A 19271-nucleotide genomic window follows, 5' to 3' on the forward strand; every position below is an offset into this window, starting at 1 on the left:
ACGGTTTTCGTTTCCCAGCTCGGAAAAAAACTACAACCGGGCGCAGGCAGCAACTGCTCCTGCTGGAGATCCGTCTTTTGATCAGAGACGAGAGGGCTGCTTTGCATATCAAAGCATTTTCGAAAGGGGAAGAGTCAAGTTTGTCCCCTCCGCCCGCCGGACACGCGAAGGCTCTGTTCTCCCTGCGTCATATGTCGCTGGGGCTGCAGGTTCTCACCGGAGCGGCGGAGCGCAAACTCACGGGGCTTCGAGATGAGCTCTCTCTCTCTACCGGCCTCTTCGCCTCCCGGAGAGCTGCAGAGTGGCGCGGAGGTTCCGCCCGCAAATGCGCTTGCGTCGCGAGAACAGTCGTCTTCCGCCTCAAGGGCCGCGCGAGGGGAAGACACGCCGAGTTTGCTCGAGTCGCGGAAAGGCCGGAAAGACGGTCGGGCGGCGCCGCACAGGCTCCAGAGGGAAGTAGTCGTTTGGGACGGACCTGAGGCACGGAGGTACGAAGCCGAAGTTCTGGCTGTCTTGCACAGCTTCGACAAGGCCAAAGAGTGGGCAGACTTGAACAACTGTCTCCAGAAACTCTTGCGTGTTTTCTCCCCGCCAACTGTCTCCTCGTTTGCGTTCTCCGCCGCTCCACCTGCTCCGTTCTTTCCCTTCATTCCGCACAAGGCAGTCGTCGCCAAGCGCCTCGCGCAGTGCCTCAATCCGCTCCTGCCTTCCGGTGTACATACGCGGGCTCTGGAGACATATGCGGCCATCTTCGAACGCATCGGGCCTGACGGCTTGTCGCGAGACCTCGCCATCTACAGCGCTGGCCTTTTGCCTTTTTTTCAAGATGGAGCGACGCACGTCAAGCCGTTCTTCCTCGACCTTATCAATGCGTACTACTTGCCTCTCGGTAAGACACGAACAAACGGTTAGCAGCCTCTCGGGGTCGTGTTCCACGTTCTCCGCGCACGCGTCTCCGCTTCTTTCCTCGGGAAGGCGCGCGCGACCGCTGCTTTCTTTGCCTGCTGTAGCCTGTCCTCTCACCGCATGCTCTAGAAAGCGAAACCCTTGCTGGCGGAGCCAGGGAAGCCGAGCACTTCGGCTCCGCCCAGCGTGGTTGCGTCTCGGCCATGAGAGGCAGCTCTCGGCGCCTCTGCCTCTCTCTGCCCCGTTTCCCTCTGCGCTGTTCGCGTCTCTGAGCCGCTCCTGTCTTCCGGGATTCGCCGGTTTTTGCGAATGCCTTGGCGTTGTCGACGAGCGGCGTCGCGTCTCCCTGCGTTCCCTCCGTGCACCGACGGCGCCCCGTGCTCGATTTCCGTCTCCTCGCGATTTCCCGCGGCATCCCTCGCCGGCCAGCGGGTTTTGCGCTTCACGCTTGTCCTGCTGCGTACGCCGCCTGGCATGGAGGGAGGGGGGGAGGCGGGGAGACGTTGCCTTTGCGTTTCGATTTCGCAGACGGGGATCTCGCTTTCCCTCTCGGTCCCTCCTTCCTTTTCAGGCAGGCAGCTGATTCCTTGTCTCTCGGGTTTGCTGGTGTCGATGCTGCCCGGACTCGACGACGACAAAGCCCCGGCCTTCGCGTACGTTTCCTCTACCATTTGGAGACTTAGAGACTGCGTCGGAGAACGCACCTTCGTCGCCGCTCTCTGGCTAGCCCTGCGCAGAGCCAGTCGCGTGCGCCTCGCAGCGCTCGGCGTCTTTGTCCAGCTCATGACGCCGTCCCTACCCGCTCTCCTGGATGACAAGGTGAGAGAAGAGGGAAAGAAGGGGGACAGAAGACAGGAGAGAAGAGGGAAAGAAGAGGGAAAGAACAGAGGAGAGAAGAGGGAAAGAAGAGAGGAGAGAAGATGGAAAGAAGGGGGACAGAAGACAGGAGAGAAGAGGGAAAGAAGAGAGGAGAGAAGAGGGAAAGAAGAGAGGAGAGAAGACGGGAGAGAAGACGGGAGAGAAGAGAGGTGAGAACAGAGGAGAGAGGAAGATCCAGGGGTGAGGAGTTAGGGAGAACGCTTGTGTTCCGGTAAGTGTCTCTAGATTACAGTGCCTCTTCTGTAGAGACTCCGTTGCACCGGACACCTCTGGTGTAGAGGGGCGCTTTCTCGTACCAATTTGGCATCCACCGGAAGGCGGGAACCCGTTCCTTTCTCCACGCCGCCTCCCCGCGCTCCGTCCCCATTTACGAACACATCCGGTCTCCCCCTCAATCTCCCGACTCGTTTTTTCCTTTCTCGCCGTCAAAACACCTCTCGTCTGCCTCGCTCTTTTCCTCGTCCCTCGCTTTGTGTCGCTTTTCGAGTTCGCCTCGTCTTCCTTCTCTGCTTCAGTTTGTGCCCCAGTCGATTCCTTACTTTCTAGGAAAAGATTGCGACGCTGTTGCCCGACCGCGAAGAACTCGTTGTCGGCGCCTTGGAGGCAACGTTTGGCGACCAGAGCCCTCTCGTCAAACGCCAGCTGCTCGATGTCCTCATCACCAACTTCCCCTTTGATCAGCCGCTGCTCACTCGAAAGGAAACGGTGAGACGCGGAGAAAACGCTTTTTTACTTCTTTTTCGTCAATCGTCACAACCGTCTCCTACATGACCCCAAGAGAGTGCGGCCTTCGATCGATTCATCGCAGCCTTTATCTATCTATCTATCTATCTATCTATCTATCTATCTATCTATCTATCTATCTATCTATCTATCTATCTATCTATCTATCTATCTATCTTTGCATGTGTTCAACTATACGTGTACATATGTATATATATATATATATATCCCTGTAGATACATATATATAGGTATAGAGAGATACGTCGTTCTTGTGTTGAGTAGAGTTCGTGTTTCGTGTTTTTTTTTGTGGGGCACCATGTGTCGGATTCCACTCTCGCGGGAGAGACAGTGGAACGGGTCCAGCCGTTTTATCGTGTCTCGTTGAGGTGCACGTGTCTTGTACGTGTGGTGCGTCTCAGGTCCGCCTTCTCCGCGCGGCTCTCCGGGTTCTACCCCTGCGCGAATGGTCCCTGACGCGGCGCTTCATTCAGTGGATTACTCGCCACCCCGACGGCATCCTTGATGTTGTCGACCTCTCGTTTCTCTCGGAACATGTGCGTCGCTTCTTTTAGGAAAAGAGCAAACAGGGAAATATATATAGATCGCGTATTGCCCTGCGCATGTAGAGTCGCGGGCATACGTATATATATATATATACATATATGTATATGCATGTATCTAGGGTTATGTTTACCTAATGGTGTATCCGATTTTATGTGCCATTCACGTCGGTACAAGAGTATGAGTGGAGCTGTGTTTTTTCGTTTCGTCTTTGAGTAAACACCGTTGAATGCATCCGAAGGGCTGACTCAGAGACGCGCCCGTGATCGAAGAAAGAAAGGCAATCTGCAGATTTCGCGCCAAGCTCTCGAAATGTTTTGTTGCCTATGTGTGATGCGTGCAAGTGTACCTTTCTGTATATACACAGATGCACCTAAATTGATAACAAACGATGTAAAGTATGCGAATGCGGCAACATGTGCATGCGGTTGTGCGCGCGTCTGGCGTGTCTGAAGGTAAAGGGACCTTTGATTGAAACCGTGAAGCTGGAGTTGGAGAGTCACCCCGTGACAGCGGAAGAAGCGACGTATCCTCTAAAGAGTTTGTCGATTCTTATCGTCGACAATGAGGACCTTGAAGGCCTCGCTCAGGAGTTGATGCCTTCCCTCACCGTCCCCCTTCTTCGCTATTTACTGAGGTATGTCGAAAAAGCAGGGAGAGACGCGGAGAAGCGAGAATGACCGGAAGAACGGGGTAGAACGCACTCCCACGTCTTTCGGCTTCGCATCTGAGGGCGCATAAGGGATGCAATTGAGGCTTCCCTGGGTCCTCTTCGCGTACCTTCGATGCGGTCTATCCGGAGCGCCGTCTCGTTTCTCTGTTTCGTGCAGCGCCGCCCGCTGTCGAACGCCTGCTTATTTTACGCAGGATACAGTTGGACCATGTCCCGCGTTTCTCGTTTTATAGATTGCACGCTATACAGACTCTGTGGTGTTCTGTCTGTTGCCCATCTGTTTTCCCTTCCTCTCTTCCGCCAGACGTTCCTTCGAGAGGAACCTTCAGACTTCCACATCTGCTGCTTTGCAGGCTCCTGTCTGAATTTGTTTTTCGCTACCCGGTTCCTGGTCTCCTCGCGTCTTTCTGATCTCCTTTTTCCTTCGTCCACTTTCCTCTGTTTTTCCGGATCTATCGCTGTCTCTTGAGAGTGAATTTCCCGTCCTGTGTTTCTTCCCTTTTCCCAGAGAATCAACAAATCCGACCTGGGGATCTCGCGTGGTTCAAGAAGCGCAGCAGCTTTTCCACTCCAAACTAACACAGCCTGACTGGGTCTGGGGAGCCTTGGGCGTTGAAATGCAACGCATGCTCTCCTCAATCCCTCCCTTGTCTCGTTCCTCTCCATCTCCACCTTCCTCCTCTTCCTCCCCATCTCCACCTTCCTCCTCTTCCTCTTCTCTCTCTCGGGAAGAGGCGGCCGAGGGGTGCGTTGAGGTCCTCTTGCTCGCCTCTCTGTACCTGAGCCGAGCGGAAGGATCGACGCTGTTGCCGGAGACCGCCTTTCGGCCAGGACGGGGCCAGGGGGGACCGGAAGAGGAGGAGCGAGAACGAGAGAGCGAACGAGAGAGACTTGAGAGAGAGAGGGACCGGGGGGACAAGCGAAGCTGGGGCGGTCTACACGCGGGCGAGAGAGAGGGAGAGAAAGGGGGGATTAGGGGCCGCGACGACGAGCGAGTGCGGAGCGAAGGAGAAGAAGAAAATGAAGAACTCGGAGCGGCAAAGGGCCCCCGGACCTTGGTGGGAATCGACGGCCTGTGTGGCATGTTGTCGCTTCTTAGCGACATTTTCGGTGAGAGACTCGCAGTACACCCGAGAGGAGCAGCTTCAGAACCAAAAAACAGAATAACGAGAGAGAAGAGAGACAAGAGAGACGGGTGCATTTAGAAACAAGTGATTCGTGAATGTCCAGAGGCAGACACATTTGGGACAGTGAGTTCAGCAAGACAAGGAGCGACTGTAGCAAGAGGCCTGGCGCATTGAAACGCATGAAAAAGGAAGGAGGATGGAAATAAGGCACGCGCCCAAGGCTGCGCGTTTCTTCTTCACGTCTGAGCTCCCATTCTTCTCTCAGCAATCTCATTTCTGTCTCTCCTCGATTCGCCGTTGTGTTTCACCCTTCCCTCTGCGCCCTGCTCCTCGCCTTTTTTCGCCGGCGTGATCCTCCGGTCCTGGTTCTGTGGCATCCGCGCGCGCTTTCAGTTTTTGCTTTTCCCGTGGTTTTTCATGCTTGCGTGTTTCGCTGTTCGACGGGCGCGGCGCTGCCTTTTTTTGCTCTCTTCGGATTCTCCCCACACGCCTTTTCTTCGCTGTGCGTCATCTTCCAGAGGGGTTCCACGTGCTCGCACCGACGTTCGACTCGACGCCGGTCATCGATAGTCTCCTCCAGACTTCGCGGGACTGTCTCCTTCGCGTCGAAGAAGCTCTCCACTTCCACAGTCAACTGCGCCGCCACGAAGACACTTCCGATGGGCTTCTTTCGCCTCCCTCTGCGTGCTCGGATGCCGGCGAGGACAGCACTGAACGCGGGCCCTCCGGTCCCCGCCCCAGCTCCAGTGTTGCAGCTCTCGTCAGTCCACGACTTCCTCTTCCTTCTTCAGCTCTTGCTGAAGGTCAGGAGAGGAAGCGAGAAGAGCGAGGCGACGGCGAGACCGGCCTCGTGCCTCCTTCGCCTGCGGCATCGCCTCCTCCCTCTCCTTCTTCGGCACTCAGCAAAGACAATTTGGCCACGAAGAGGACTCCGCTGGCCCTTCCGCGCAATACGAATCTCGACCGAAAGAGAAAGAGATTTCTTTGTGCTGTCGACGGCTTTTTTTCGTACACGGAGGCGCTGTGGTTGGGAGTTCGGGCGAACGCTGACAGCGTTGAGGCCAGGGTGCTTGCAACGCTTGATCTCCTCAGTGAAATGCAGGTGAGGAAGAAAGCCATCGAGGCACAGAATCCGATTCCTTTCTGCGGTGTTACCTTCGAGTCACCCGGCCCTTTCTCCGGGCTCTTTTGTCCGCCTTTTCTCTCCCGTGTACGTGCGTGTTCTCTCTCTTTGTTCTCTCGCTTGTTCTCTCTCTCGTGCGCTCTCTTGTTCACACTAAAGCGTTTCTTCGTCCTCGGTTTCTTTGGCCTGTCCACGGTGCCTTCTGCGGCTCTCCTCGGCGCTTTGTGCTTGCGCCTCTCCCTTTCCTCTCCCGGTCCTGTGAGTGCGTGGCCTCGCGTGCGCGCATGCGCCTTCACTTCTCCAATCGTACTGTCTCTTCCCGTCGCATGTGTTTCAGGTCATCCTCTATCGCTTGCAGATCGACCTTCTCGAGGGCGAGCGCGAGGCTGTGGCGGACGGGAGGGACGGAGGCCGAACAGAAGGCGGCGCACACAGGCAAGAAGAGGACGAACGCAAAGAAGACTCCTCCCCGTGGCCTGGCGGATGTCTGCCGACGTGGTTTTGCGCCCTCCTCGACTGCGGCCAAGTTCAACAGCTGCCCGTTGCTTGTCGAGCGCTCCAGGCGTTCCTCAATCTCTTCAATTCCTTTTCGCCCGAAAGGCGAAGATTCATCATCCTCGGAACAGCGCACTGTGACGTGAGTATTCCGACCCGAACCAAGACAGGGGAAAAGCAAACACTGTCACTGGACTGAGCCTTAGTGCGCTGCCGTTTTGAGTTTCGCGTCCAGATGCTCTCTTCGCTTCTGTGTCTTGCTCTCCACAGCATCTGGGGCGTCCGCTTCCCAACTGCGCTGTCTCGTTCCATCTCCCCTATGTCCCTCACGCTTGCCCTTGGCCTCTCCTGAGAGTTTCTCGTCTCGCAACGCGCAGTGCCAGGCGGCCGGTTGACGTGCGCCGATCCCTCTTCCACTTTTTTGACGTCTTTTTTGAGGGGCTTTCGCTCACTGTCTCCTTTGCGTTTCCATCCGCTATCTTTCTGTACGCGTCGAACTCGCCTGTCTACGCCAGGGGTGGGTGTCCCTTTCCTCCAGTTCTCTGCGCTTCCTCCCGTTGTTTCCTCGGTCGTTGCCGCCGCCTTTGTTCCCTCCGCGCCTACCTCTGCTTCTTCTGGCTCGCCCCACGTTGACTCGCATTTTCTCGGGAGAATCGTCAGCGTCTCCGTTTTCCCTTCGTTTCTTCAGCAAGCGGCAGTCAGACTCTGGGAGGCCTTAGCTCTCACCGACAACGATGGGCGGCCGCGAGTCGTGGGTGCGCCGAGCGCCGTCGCCGATCTTCTGCTGCAACTCGAAGCGAGTTGCCGCCTCGAGAAGGAGGTAACGAACCGTGAATGGCGGGGGAAAGAAGAAGAAGGACAAAGAAGGAACGAAAGGACAATTCAAAGGGAAAAAGACAGACTCGAAAAAAGCTGAGACCAGCACGCGGCAACGGCGTGTGTCTCCGTCGCTCTCGCGGCGAATCCTACCGGCGTGTTCGTCCGGGTCGCGTCTTAGCCTTTTCGCGTCTAGAGGACGACATACCGGCAGCTTTCTGTCATGGAGCTCTCTCGGCTTAGGCGTCTCTCGCCCCTTCGCTCTGTTCGCCAGTGTCGCGTCCTTTTTCCCTCATCCAGTGCGTGTGACTGGCTCTCCGGTGCTTCTCAGGACGTCGTTCAGGCAATCATTCTTCGCGCGCTCGAGTCGCCGGATCCGCGGCGAAGACTCGAAGCCATCGAGAGGTTTTCCCTGCTCTGGAGATGCGCGCAGCTGCAGAAACGCGAAATTCAGAGACCGCTCTACTCGCTGCCCATGTTGGTGGTGTTGCGAGCGCTGGAGGAGACGGAACCTAGAATCCGGTAAACCATCCGAGCAGGGCGAAACCGCGACAGCGTGAGAGCGAACGGGGAGAGGACGACGCCTTGCCAGTCTCTCTTCCCGCTCTCGTCTTCCGTTCTTCTCACTCTGCCGCGTTCTCCTCCTTCTGTGGGGCGGTTGCATGCAGGCACGCCGCTCGCGCGTTCGTTCGCCAAGCAGTCGGTCACTTGCCACATCTCCTGGACCCGATTTTCGAGCTGTTGCTCTTTGTCGACGCGCCTTCTTCGCACTTTGCCGCTTCGTCCAGTTCAGCTGCAGAGGCGAGCGAATCGCCTCGACGCTCTCTCGCGCGAGAGCTCCCGCCGTCCTCTCTGCCGCTCGCGTCTCTCGCCTTCGCGGCGCGACCGACGCACAACGTGGTGCTGCCTTTTCTCGCTCCCGGGCACGCGTCTTGTTCACCCTCTGCATGCACGCAAGCGCTTGCTTCTCTTCCTCTCGGGGGTTCCCCTCTGCCTGCAGGCTTTTTGAACCCTTCACTGCCTTCGTGCGCTGCAGCCGAGCGGATCCTCGAGGCTGTGCGCCTGCTGAACAACCTGCTCCGGTGCGAAGGCCAGCTGCTGACGGAGAGCATGCAGCGTTTCCTGGTTTCAGAGACACTGCTCGTCCGCAATTTCGTTCACAGCCAGTCGCTGGTCGACTGTCTGCGGAGGAAGGACAGAGTCGAGGGCGGAGGGAAGAGCGAGCAAAACCGAGCTCGCGAGCGAGAGACAGACGAGAACTCCGCCTTGCAGGAGACCGATGAAGGTGGTGTCGCCGGCAGGAAGAGCGGTACGCTCCTGGCTCAGACAGAGGAACGAAGAGGCCGGAAAGAAGGCACATAAAACATACGGGAAAGAAGAACGGAAACTGGGAGAAAGCAAAGCAGAGGAGAGAGGGGAGAGGAAGGCGAGGAGAAAACAGAATGAAGGAGAGGTGGAGAGACAAAAGGGCGGGGACGCGATGCGCGAAAACTGGAGTGGCAGCCAGAGGAGAGGACGAGAGAAAGTGGAAAACGTGGGACACAGAGAGAAGCGGAAGAGATACACAAGGGCGTGTTCAGGACAGAGACGGCACGCCACCAGTTGTGAAACACGTGACGCGTTTTGTTTTTCCAGGCTCGCCTCCTCTCCTTGGCTCCTACGAGGAGCTTGCTGCCGTCGACTACATTGATCTCTTTTGCATTGTCATTCTCCGCTTCATTCGACTGGATCACCCTCCAAACTGCGTCCACTCCCAGAGTCTTCCTGCTCCGCACTCTTCCTCTGCCGCAGTCCCCGCACACCTTTCTCCGAGCATCTCGTCTTCTGAAGAGGCAAACGACCTTCAAAGCGACATCCCTCAGCCCGCTCCTCCTTCTCCTTCTCTTTCTTCTTCTCTTTCTTCTTCCCCGTCTTTTTCCTCGCCCCTTTCCTACTCGTGTTCCGCGTTTGCCTCCTCTTCTCTTTCTTCCTCTGCGCCCGCTCCCGTCTTGTCTTCTTCCGCGTCTTTCGCGGCCGTCCGAGGTTCCTCCGCAGAAGTTCTGCATCTCTTCATCGCTTCCATACACCCCGTCAGCCGCGCAAAAGAGGTTTCTTGTCTCGTCGCGGAGCCCCTGATCGCTGCGCTCGACGCCGCAGTCGACCAGGCTGATCACGCGATGCAAGTGAGGGCTCTGCTCGCCGGTTCCTCTACGCTCTCCTTGAGCAGACCGTTTGGCTCGACTCTCCGGCCACACGGATCACCTGCGCTGAAGCAATCTCCTTGGCGCTTTGTTCTCGCTAAGGAACGCCACGGGAGACAGAGAAAGGAGAAAACGAGCAAGAGAGAGAAAGGAGAGAGAGGAGCGGAGGAGAGAGGAGGAGGGACAAACAGCAAGAAAGAGAAAGGAGAGAGGGGGAGAGAGGCGGCAACGGGTAGACTGATGTCAAAGAGCGTGTCTGGTGTCTATACTTGGGAATTCGTGTCGTGTGTCAGGGTCCTCTGTCGTTGACTCTTCGTGGATGCGCTCTCAGATAGAAAGTCTGTCTTGGAAACGCGAAAACCTTTCTTCTTACTCTCGCATGCCGCCCCACACCACCGCGTTTTCTTCTGCCTTTCTCCCCGCTGCGCCCTTCTCTCACAGCCTCCGTTTCTTCTCGACTGTCGTCTCGGTGTCGCCGTCTTTCTTCTCCCTCCTTTTGCTTCTCCCTCCTCTTTCTTCTCATTCATATCCCCTCGTTTGTCCTTTCGTTTCTTTTCCCAGTCGCAGCTGCTCCGTCTTCTTCGCGTGGTCATCCTGCAGTCGAGTGCGCCGGGGCCTTCCTGCTCTCCCTCCACGCGCTTCCTCCTTGCACAGTCCGAGCTCCAGTTACAGCAGAAACTATTTCTCCAGCAACAAGCTCAACAACTCGAGTTTTTCTCGCCATTTTTCGGCAACACTACGCAGGCCGACTTTTCTTTTGCCGCTCATAAACTGGTTCGTTTCGTGCTCCGCCAGCGAAACGCTCATCAGACTCTCTCTCATCAAACTGTCTCTGCTTCATATCCTCCCGATCATGACGGCTTAAGACCGACATGTCTAAATATATAGAATTGAATACCCATTTCTAGATAAGGATGTATCCATATTTTCCATATAGAGATGCAGATATATCTATCGCTATATATATATATATATATATATATATATATATATGCACGTGTGCACACTGTATGCAGATATGGTGGTGTAAGCCAGTGAAAGCAGGAGGCCAGCCGTTTATCTAAAAGCATCAGATGTGTCTCCGTCATTTGCACATACGCTGAGAAAAGCGAGTCGTGGGTTCGTTACGTTGTCTTTCTCAGGGCCTCGAAGGCGCGAACACTCCTTTTCCTCTCTTTGGCGTCGCTGTCGAAACAAAAAAGTGCAAAGTGAGAAGCTCACCGCGCTCCGCGTGGGCTGTTCTGTTCAGTTTAGAAATCTGATCCATCCGCATCTCTCCCTATTTACAGTACATTTATCTCTCTTCTCAAATCTCGACCTAGTTCCCTAACCTCGATCTATCTATTCATCACTGAATATATATATATATATATATATGTATCTTTCAGTCTCCGAGTATCTCGCTGCTTAGTGCATTCTCTGTGTGTACATTTGCGTCACGGTCTGTGCGAAAACCGGTGAGCATCTGTGAACATGAACACGTGTGTATCTGTCTTTATATTTTTGCATGCCTACCTCTAGATACTCATTTATGCATACATCAAAAATGTGTGTGCGCGTCCGCGTTGATTCCTCCAAGGGTTTTAACGTCTTCAGCGCTCGCACACAACGCGCTTCTGTTTTGCCGGTCTGCTTCGCGACACTGCTTTCTCCACGTCTGTTGAGAACGGGTCGGTCGCATGCCTGTGCCTGTGGAGGCTCTCTGTGTGATTTGTGGAACTTTCGGTTCTCGCCAAACGTTTGGCATCTGTTTTTCCTTCGCAGTTGCCGCACCTCCGTTCGCTTCCCGACCAAGCCGCCGCGTTTTTGCCCGTGCTCCTGCGCAGCATGGATCTTTGCGAGGCGAGAGCGCTCCAGGTGTCCCCGGACGTCTCCGCCGGGGCTCGTCATCTCGCAGAACGGAGAACGCGAGACCGCGTCGCGGTTTCCAGCGAGAAGCGACATTCCGTCGAAGCCTCCTTTCTCTCGTCGTGCAAAGGAGACAACAACGTCGAGCAAGCAGTCGACTTGGCGACGTTGTATCTCAAGTGCGAGGAGTGATTGAGAGGAGTGTGGAAGCCCCGCCCTAGAGATAAACAGCAGCAGAGCGGGCAAAGGAAGGCGCTCCACCGGAGACAAACGAACTCGAACCGGGCAGGCCTGAATTTGTTAGATGTCTCTGAGTTTTTCCCACACTGTGCGACTTCTTCACTGTGCAGCCGTCGCATTTTCCCGCCCTTCCCCGTCCATGAGTTCCCTTCTCTCTTTTTCCTCCATCAGGTACCTTGACGCCCACAAAGCCTCGGAGGCGTCCTACACCCTCATTCACTTCTTCTGCTCCCAAGTGATGTTCGCCATTCGCCCGCCCCCGCCTCACTCGCGGCCTTCTTCGTTCTCGGCTCTGTCTTCGCTTCGCCGCTCGACGGGTTTCCCTGGCGCTCAGACCGCGTTTCCGTCCCTCACCCTCGCCCACCCAGTGCAGACTGTCCGAGCACGATCTGCATGCGCGCGACATGCGAGAGAAGACGACGCGCCTTCGGCCTCCTCGTCGCGCCTCGCCTTCTCGGCTGCTCTGCCTTTCATCAACGGCCTCGCCCAAGTTCTCCAGTTCCTCGTGGACACAGCGAACGCCGCCGCGCTCGATGCCGGCGGAGACGGCGACGCGCAAAGTTCCGGAGGTACACACACACACACAAAGGCTCCTGGAGCTTCGTCGCAACTTGTCTTCGCTGCCTCGCTCGCGCGCACGGCCTCTGTGCCTGGAATATCCATGCATGCGAATAGACGCATGCAGGGATTCGCGTCGATACCGTTTGGAACAAAAGTGTTTTCTCGCGAAATTGGATCGGGCCTTTGTCGCGAAACAGACACACGCGGTGGTGCAGGCGACGTCCAGCTGCATGCGCTCCTCTCCCCCCACGCGTTTCGCATCCGTGCGCATGCACAGGGACACTGAAAGCGCAGACGCCTCGTCAACCACACAAGCTCAGCGACTGGAAATCACCTTACTTCTCTCTCGCGCGGAAAGCCACCAAGCACCTCCATATAGAGGTTTACATGTGTATATATATATATATATATATATATGGATATTTATATGTATGTATATAGGTATATATAATAGTTGTAGGATCTGCTTTTATGTGCATGTCTGTATTTGGTACGAATGCCGATGTGTGCATGTATAGACTCGAATCGAGTGAAGACTGCATCTGCACAGTATATATATATATATATATCGAATGCGTGAAAATGGATGCACGCGTGAGTGTAGAGCAATATACATGTGTATGGCTGTGGTGTGTTGCTTGCGTTAGGGGCGCTGTTGCCTTTTTTTGATTTGTTTGCGTGGGGTTCGTCGGCGGTTTCTGGAGACAGCGCGTCTCGGCAAGTGGAAGCGAAGCTGGCGCACGTGACGTTGCTACTCCCGACGATCGTCGTGGCTTCAGTCGTCGCGGTGTCGGCAACGCTTCCACGGTCCCCCCACGCGTCCTGGAGAGACCGGAGCAGGATGAGGGCGCGAGAGATCTTGGCCGACGAGGGAAAGCGCGAAAGCGAGAGACAAAGACGCGAAAACGAGAGGAAAGGACGCGGCGAGGGACGCGTCGAGAGACGCGACTCAAAGGCACAGGCCGTGGATCTCGACGCCCGACGAAACGAAGAGGCTGTGCGAATGCGCGTCACAGCCATCGTAGACACCCTATTCAAAGCGTAAGGAGACCCAGGGAGACCCCACGCCACGTTTCCACAAAACCAGAGAGACGTGTGCGGCGACGCGCCTTGCCACATCTTCATGATACACCCGAAACGTGCAATACAAACATATTAGATGGATAGATAGCTAGAAAAACATATATATATATATATATATATATATATGTTTTGCGTGTCTGCGTATGTGTAGGTTTGTGCGATTGTGTTTTCAGCTGTGCGATTGCATTTTGTTTTTTGCAGGTTTCCGCGGCATTTCGTCCAGAGTTGCCTGGTCGTGTGGGCTTTGGGCCTTAACGAGGAGGGGGACAAGCTGACAGCTCTCCTCTTCATTCTCAAGCAATGCTCTACCACGTTTCTCACGTGAGGAAGTCAACATATGGAAATCTTTGCAGGCGGTGTCGCCCCCTGCGGAAAGCAGAGGACTGCGGCCACGCTTGTCTGTTTTGCCTTCGACTCTCTTTGTGTCTTTCTGTGGCGTCTTTCCTCTTTTTCGAAAGCCTTTCCTTCCGCTCCGGCTCTCCATGAATCGTCTCGCTATCTCCTGTGCACCGCTCGTGTGTGTTCCGGATCCCTCTGCGCTTTCCAGATTCCCTTTTCTCCTCTCCTCTAACTCTTTCTTTTTTTTCTGGAGGCCGCTCCTGCAAACGCTTCTTCTCTCCCTCTTATCCGTGCCTCGCCCTCCGGCTCCGCCTCCTTGCTCGTTCTTTTTCCTCGTCCCGTTTTTCTTTTTTGTCACTCGCCGCACACGCGCCTGTGTTCGCGCGCGCGCCGTGGTCTGCTCAGGAGTTTCCTCTCCCTCCGCTTTAGTTCCTCTCCCCTTTCTGGTCCTGTGTTGCTGTCTCTCTCAGCGCGTTGCTTCCTCCTCTGACAACTGTCTTCAAGGAGTGGCTGCGCGGCGCTTCTCCTGGCGCCTCGTCGACGCTCCCCTCCGTCCACGCGCTGGCGTCTCCTGTCTCCTCTTCGGGGACGCCTTCCGCGTCGGCATCTTCGGGGGACAGAGCGGAGGCGCCCAGCGGTCCTCGGCTGCTGTACGTGTCGCCTGCCTTCTCGTCCTCGTCGTTCGCGTCTTCCTTCGCCTCTTCCTTCCTCGCCCCGCCCTTCGCGAACGTGCGTTTGATTCGGCAGCGCGAGGCCATCTTCCTCCACTTCCTCTACACGCTCGTAGTCGCCAGGCACCCGCCGCCGTATCTCCAGCGGTGTATCACCACGATCCCGTCCTTCTCCACAGGCGAAGCAAAGACCAGTCTGGTGTCGACGCCCGACGCCTTCGCGGCTGCGAAGCTCCTCGGCCTGAAGACCCACTCGGGGGTGAACTCGGCTGTACATACACCCCGGAAGCGCCGCTCGCTCGGCCCCGCGCAGGCGGGCGCTGGACCCCTGGCCGCGTCTGCCGGGCGGGGCGACGAGAGTTGCGGCGTCTCAGTCCCGGTCGCGCCTTCGACCTTTGCGAGTGGCATCGCGAGCAACGCCGCGTCTCTGCCTCTCTTCGACTCGAGGCTCGACTTTCCTTCGCCGCCTCAGGACGACGCAGAAGTCGCCTGGCAGCAACTCCTCCAGCTGGTCTCGGTCTTCGTCGCGCACCCGCGACAGCCGGTCTCAGTTCTGTGGCTTGTCTCGCTTCTGCTGGCTTTCGACCGCGTGAAGGCGGCGAAGGAAGCGACGATTGCGTCGAAGAAAACGAGGAAAGAGCTGCAGGAACTCTTTCGAATGTGCGTCTTCGTCGCGGTACGCCAGTTCGGTTCCCGCGTGGCTTCGGCGGCGAGTGGAAGCGCATTCGACGTTCTCGCCCCGCTCCCGCCGCAAGCCGATCTCGTGAACCAGGCGATTTCCCTCACAACGTCTCTTTCTGTGTCGTCTTCGCGGTTCTCGGCGACAGGCAGTTGCAGCGAACGCGCAGAGAAAGAAGGCGACGACTGGGAAGTGGACCGCCTCAAGCGCGAGCAAAGGAAGAGCCTACGCGCCCGGCCCTCGCTCGCCTCCCCACCCTGCCTCATGACCATCAACAAAGTTCTCATTGAGAAACAACTCGTCTCCGCCCTCGTCCCCACAGACGCAGTCGAAATCGCCGCGCACTACGCTCTCGCCGTCATCGTTATGTTCTGCGTAGAGGTACGAAGAGAAGCCACGAAAACGAAGCGAAAAAGAAGGTGAAAAGAAGAGACGGACGTTTGCCACAGGTGGGAACGCCGTAGGAGACAGGGGATCTCGGCAAGCGAGAGACCAAGGGGCCCTAGAGACAGGCGGGACGATTTTATGGGGCAGCGACAGACAGCGACTGTTTTATTTTTTTTGGCGTCCTTTCAAGCTTTTTGGAGGCGCGTGGTGCCCGACACGTCTAACCAAGGGACTGCAAATGCCCTCCAAACGCCCCGAGGCACCAGCGACAATGAGACAGGAAAGCGCATAACCGTCCTCGCGGGCTCCGTGTTAGCGTCGGCGGCTCGTATGGGCGCTCTTGGCATCAATTTGTTCTGTTTTCAGATCGGCGAGATCAATCGGAGAAGTCCTCTGACCGCTCTTTTTCTCCAAGTCCTGTGCGACGACTTCCCCGCCTACGTCCTTCCAGCACTCCACAACCAATCGCCTCAAGTGAGAAGAGACGGCGCGATTCGATTGCGGAGGAATTGATGACACACACAGACGCACAAGGCAGCAAGAAGAGAGGAAGGACCGGATCGGGAGTGAGAAGCTGTTTTGACATCTCGTGCGATGTGTGTGTGTACGTGTGTGCGTTTGTCAGGCCTTCTCGTACCGGTACCTGATTCTGTGCGTCCTGCGCTACTTCCCCACACGGCTCTTTCCGTCGGGGATTTCGATGATGAAGAAGGCGCTTCTGGAGAACCTGCCGCTCGCCTCGTTCTTCGCGATGGACAGACGTACCTTGAGGGGCTGGGCGAAAATCGGCGCAAGAGTGATGATGAGCGGCGAGCCCCAGAAGATCGACATGCTTCTTCCGGCGCCACACGCAGGCGTAAGCAGACCCGACGAGATGGATCGGCCGGGAAGAAACACTGTCACGAAACACGGCCCCCTTCTCCAAAGGGGGTGTCTCCCCGTCTCGTCTTATGGATTCCCCTGTCTTCCTGTGTTGCCTATTTTGTTGCTCCCACCTTCCTTTTCCCCGTCTTTGCAGGTGTTTTCCTCGAAGGAGAACGACGTGTCCCAGCGCATGCGGTATCTTCGGCGTCTCGCGTTTCTTCTTCTCTGCAGCGGCAAAGACATCTTTCAGCCGCAGTTGCCGTTCATTCTCGAGAAGCTGACTGAGGCTCTGAAACTCAACGCCAGCAACCAGGCTCCGTGCCTCACCGAGCAGGTGAACAGCATTAAAAGTCGCGCCTAGAGCGTGTTGTGGGAAATCCTTCCTGTCGTAGGATTTGGAACTCCACTATCTGTTGCAGCAGCCCAGTGCGGTGGTGTACAGCAATCATGAAGAAAACGCGTCTTTATCTCGCAAGACTGGAGTCCTATTTAGTGTCCTAGGTCCGATGGGATTCCGACCAGCCGCATGTCCTGTCGCCGTGTAGTATTTCTCTCGTCCTCCACTCCGCAGTTTCAGGGGCGCCGCCCCCGGAGCCTGGGCCGTTCTTCTGAGGACACATGCTGATCGTTTTTTCGCTTCTTGTCCGGGTCCCGTGCGTTCTTCGCATTCTCTCGTTTCCTGTCGTTCCGAGCTCACGAGTCCAGTCGTGGCTCTGGGTGGGGTTCCGAGACGCTTTCGCGATTTGAAACACTGTTTGCGCGCCTTGCCGGCGTCGCCGTTCCACACCGATCGCCGGGTTTGGGGGGGCGGTTCGCGTCCGAGTCTCGTGCCGTCACTGCGGGAGGCGTTTTCGTCGAGAACACAGGTTGTCTTTTTGGCTGTCTCACAAGCCTGTCACTCCGCGACAAGTCTTTGTGTGTTAGGTTGCGCCGGAAACAGGCTTCTCGCACCACGCGTTTGAGCCTTGCTCAGGTTTCCGGTATCTTGGGGCACTGAGGCCTCGCGTTCGTGCGCACGTTTTCGGCTCGTGGTCCTGCGTCACGTCGGTCTGCGTTCTGCCCCATTTCCCTGTAGGTTTTCCTCTGCGTCCGAGTGCTTCTTCTCCGCCTCTCGTCTTCGGCGCTGACTCCGGTGTGGCCGATTCTCTTGACCGAACTTATCAAAGTGTTCTCTTCCGCGACATCGGCCTCGGTCGTTCTGTCTCCGCCGTCTTCCGCCTCCTCGCCGTTCCCGTCTGCACTGCCTGCGTTCCCGTCCTCGGCGCTGATGCCCCACGCGGCGCAAGTTCCGCCCTCGGCCCACACGTGCTCGGGCGCGAACCCTTCGCTGTCTCTGCTTCTCGCGGCTCTCAAGGTCGTCGACGTCGCTGCGCTGCTGGATCTGCCAGAGTTTCACCTGTATCAGTGGATGTTTGTCGAAGAGACGCTCGTCTTCAATTCCGCAGGATCGCCGCGGAAAGACGCGGGGCAGGCGGGGATCCGTGCGGTGGGAGACAGCGAGGAACCGCTTGAGAGCGCCGCTGCGCAGTCAGCCCCTGTCTCTTCTTCGCGGGAAGAGGGACACACGGGGACCGACGGCATCGTGACAAAGAGAGAGACAGACGCAGAGAGAGACGAAGCGGAAAGAGAGAGACGGGGCGAGGACGGAGGCGCCAACGAAGAGGGGGTCCGAGCGCGAGGCGACGACGCCAGGGGAGACCAGGCGCAGGCTGGCGGTCACGTGGGAGGCGAAGAGAGAGGAGAGACGCAAACTTCGGCTGGTGAATCGGAAGAGAGGGAGACGCGCGGCGGATCTGCGACCTCGCAGCCGGAGACGGACCAGGCGATAGGGCACCTGCCTGAGCAGTTTGCGCCCGCAGGAAAGGACAAGGACGACACAGAGAGTGACGCGGAGCCCATGATGTTCATCCCCTTCAGCGTCCTCTTGGCACAGTGGGACGACGACGGATCCGCGGATTCGGAGGTCTCTCAGGCGTCTTCCTCGGCTTCGCGCCCGAGGCGGGCAACGCACCGAGAAGAGACGCAGCGAGGTGGAGCGGGCGCGCAGCCGGCCGGAAGCAGAGACCGCGGCGCTCGCGGAGGATCTGGAGACCCGCGCGCGCAGAGACAGAAGGCAGAGGCAGGCGGGCGAGAGCCTCAGCGCTCGGAGACAGAAGAGCGAGGCGACGAGGCGAGGCAGCGCGGCGCGCGGAGGGAGCGTTGCATGCTCCAGGAGACCGACGGTGAACCGGTCACGGGAGGACCTCTCGTGACTCTGCGGCGCGTGGAGACTCCGCAGGAGCTTGCGCAGGCCGCCCGAGCAGTCAACGCGGCGTCTGTGGCGGGGGTGTTGCGTCGCACCAAGCTAGACGAAGGCCTGGTCGACCGGTGAGTGAACGACAGGGGCCAGAGCGCGAGAAACGCACAAGACGGCGTTTCTGGCGGCCGCAGGCGGGCGTCGGTTCGATGGCGCGGACCCGGACAGGGTTTCTCCGTTTTCGCACAAGGGAATGGAAAGAAACGTGAACGACTCTCTCGCGTCAGGGGGCGAACCGGCGGCTTGGGGAGGTTCTGCGCTGTCTCTGAAGCGGGAGGGGACTCTGACGATGGGAAGCCAATCGTGGCCTCTCTCTGGGAAACAGAAACCCCCGAAGGATGTCTCTTCGAGGCGCGCTTTCCGTTTCGCAAGAAAACCCGTGGAGCATCGCGGCGATTTACTTGAAGGCTGTGTCGCTGATGTGTGCTTCGCTGCCGCTCAGATCCATCGAAAACGATCTTCTAGAAGTCTCGGACGGCATGCTCGACCTCTGGGCGGATCTCGACTGCCCGAAACTTCTCGATCATCTGTGGAGCCTCTACACGTGCGGGTTTGATATCCTTCTGCCTTCTCAGGCGCCGCATGCGGGCGCGGCCGCTGGCGGGGCGGTTTGAGATGCCGTATCGCAGCCTGTGCCTCCGTCATCTCTCTTCTCTCTTCTTTTTCCGGCTACAGAGAGCCATGGCTCTGCCGCCATGTTGGCCCGGCGGCTCGGAAAGCGTAACCCCTTGGCGTTCCTGGCCTTCCGGAACGCTCAGATGCCTCCTGTGCGTGAGCTCAGCTACTGCTCGCGACTTGCTGTTTTTTCCCGTCAAACG

At 57.1% G+C, this 19271-nt stretch overlaps 1 protein-coding gene across 1 annotated transcript; it reads left to right on the forward strand.

The window, feature by feature from the left end:
* Positions 1 to 252: 252 nt before the first annotated feature.
* On the forward strand, positions 253 to 19067 carry NCLIV_051470 (putative dopey, N-terminal domain-containing protein; the record flags this gene model as incomplete). The annotated part of the gene is made up of 23 exons (XM_003884701.1): positions 253 to 889; positions 1478 to 1725; positions 2332 to 2490; positions 2930 to 3064; positions 3527 to 3708; positions 4253 to 4854; positions 5390 to 5973; positions 6332 to 6631; positions 7178 to 7309; positions 7637 to 7827; positions 7974 to 8614; positions 8941 to 9467; positions 10628 to 10693; positions 11250 to 11512; positions 11745 to 12142; positions 12782 to 13175; positions 13419 to 13538; positions 14027 to 15287; positions 15660 to 15767; positions 15919 to 16149; positions 16312 to 16491; positions 17233 to 18524; positions 18896 to 19067. The coding sequence occupies 23 exons, from the start codon at positions 253 to 255 to the stop codon at positions 19065 to 19067; spliced, it is 8823 nt and encodes a 2940-aa protein (XP_003884750.1).
* Between the last annotated feature and the right edge of the window lie 204 nt (positions 19068 to 19271).

The sequence above is a fragment of the Neospora caninum genome, chromosome X (genome assembly GCF_000208865.1).
Source record: "Neospora caninum Liverpool complete genome, chromosome X".
Classification (NCBI taxonomy): Eukaryota; Apicomplexa; class Conoidasida; order Eucoccidiorida; family Sarcocystidae; genus Neospora; species Neospora caninum.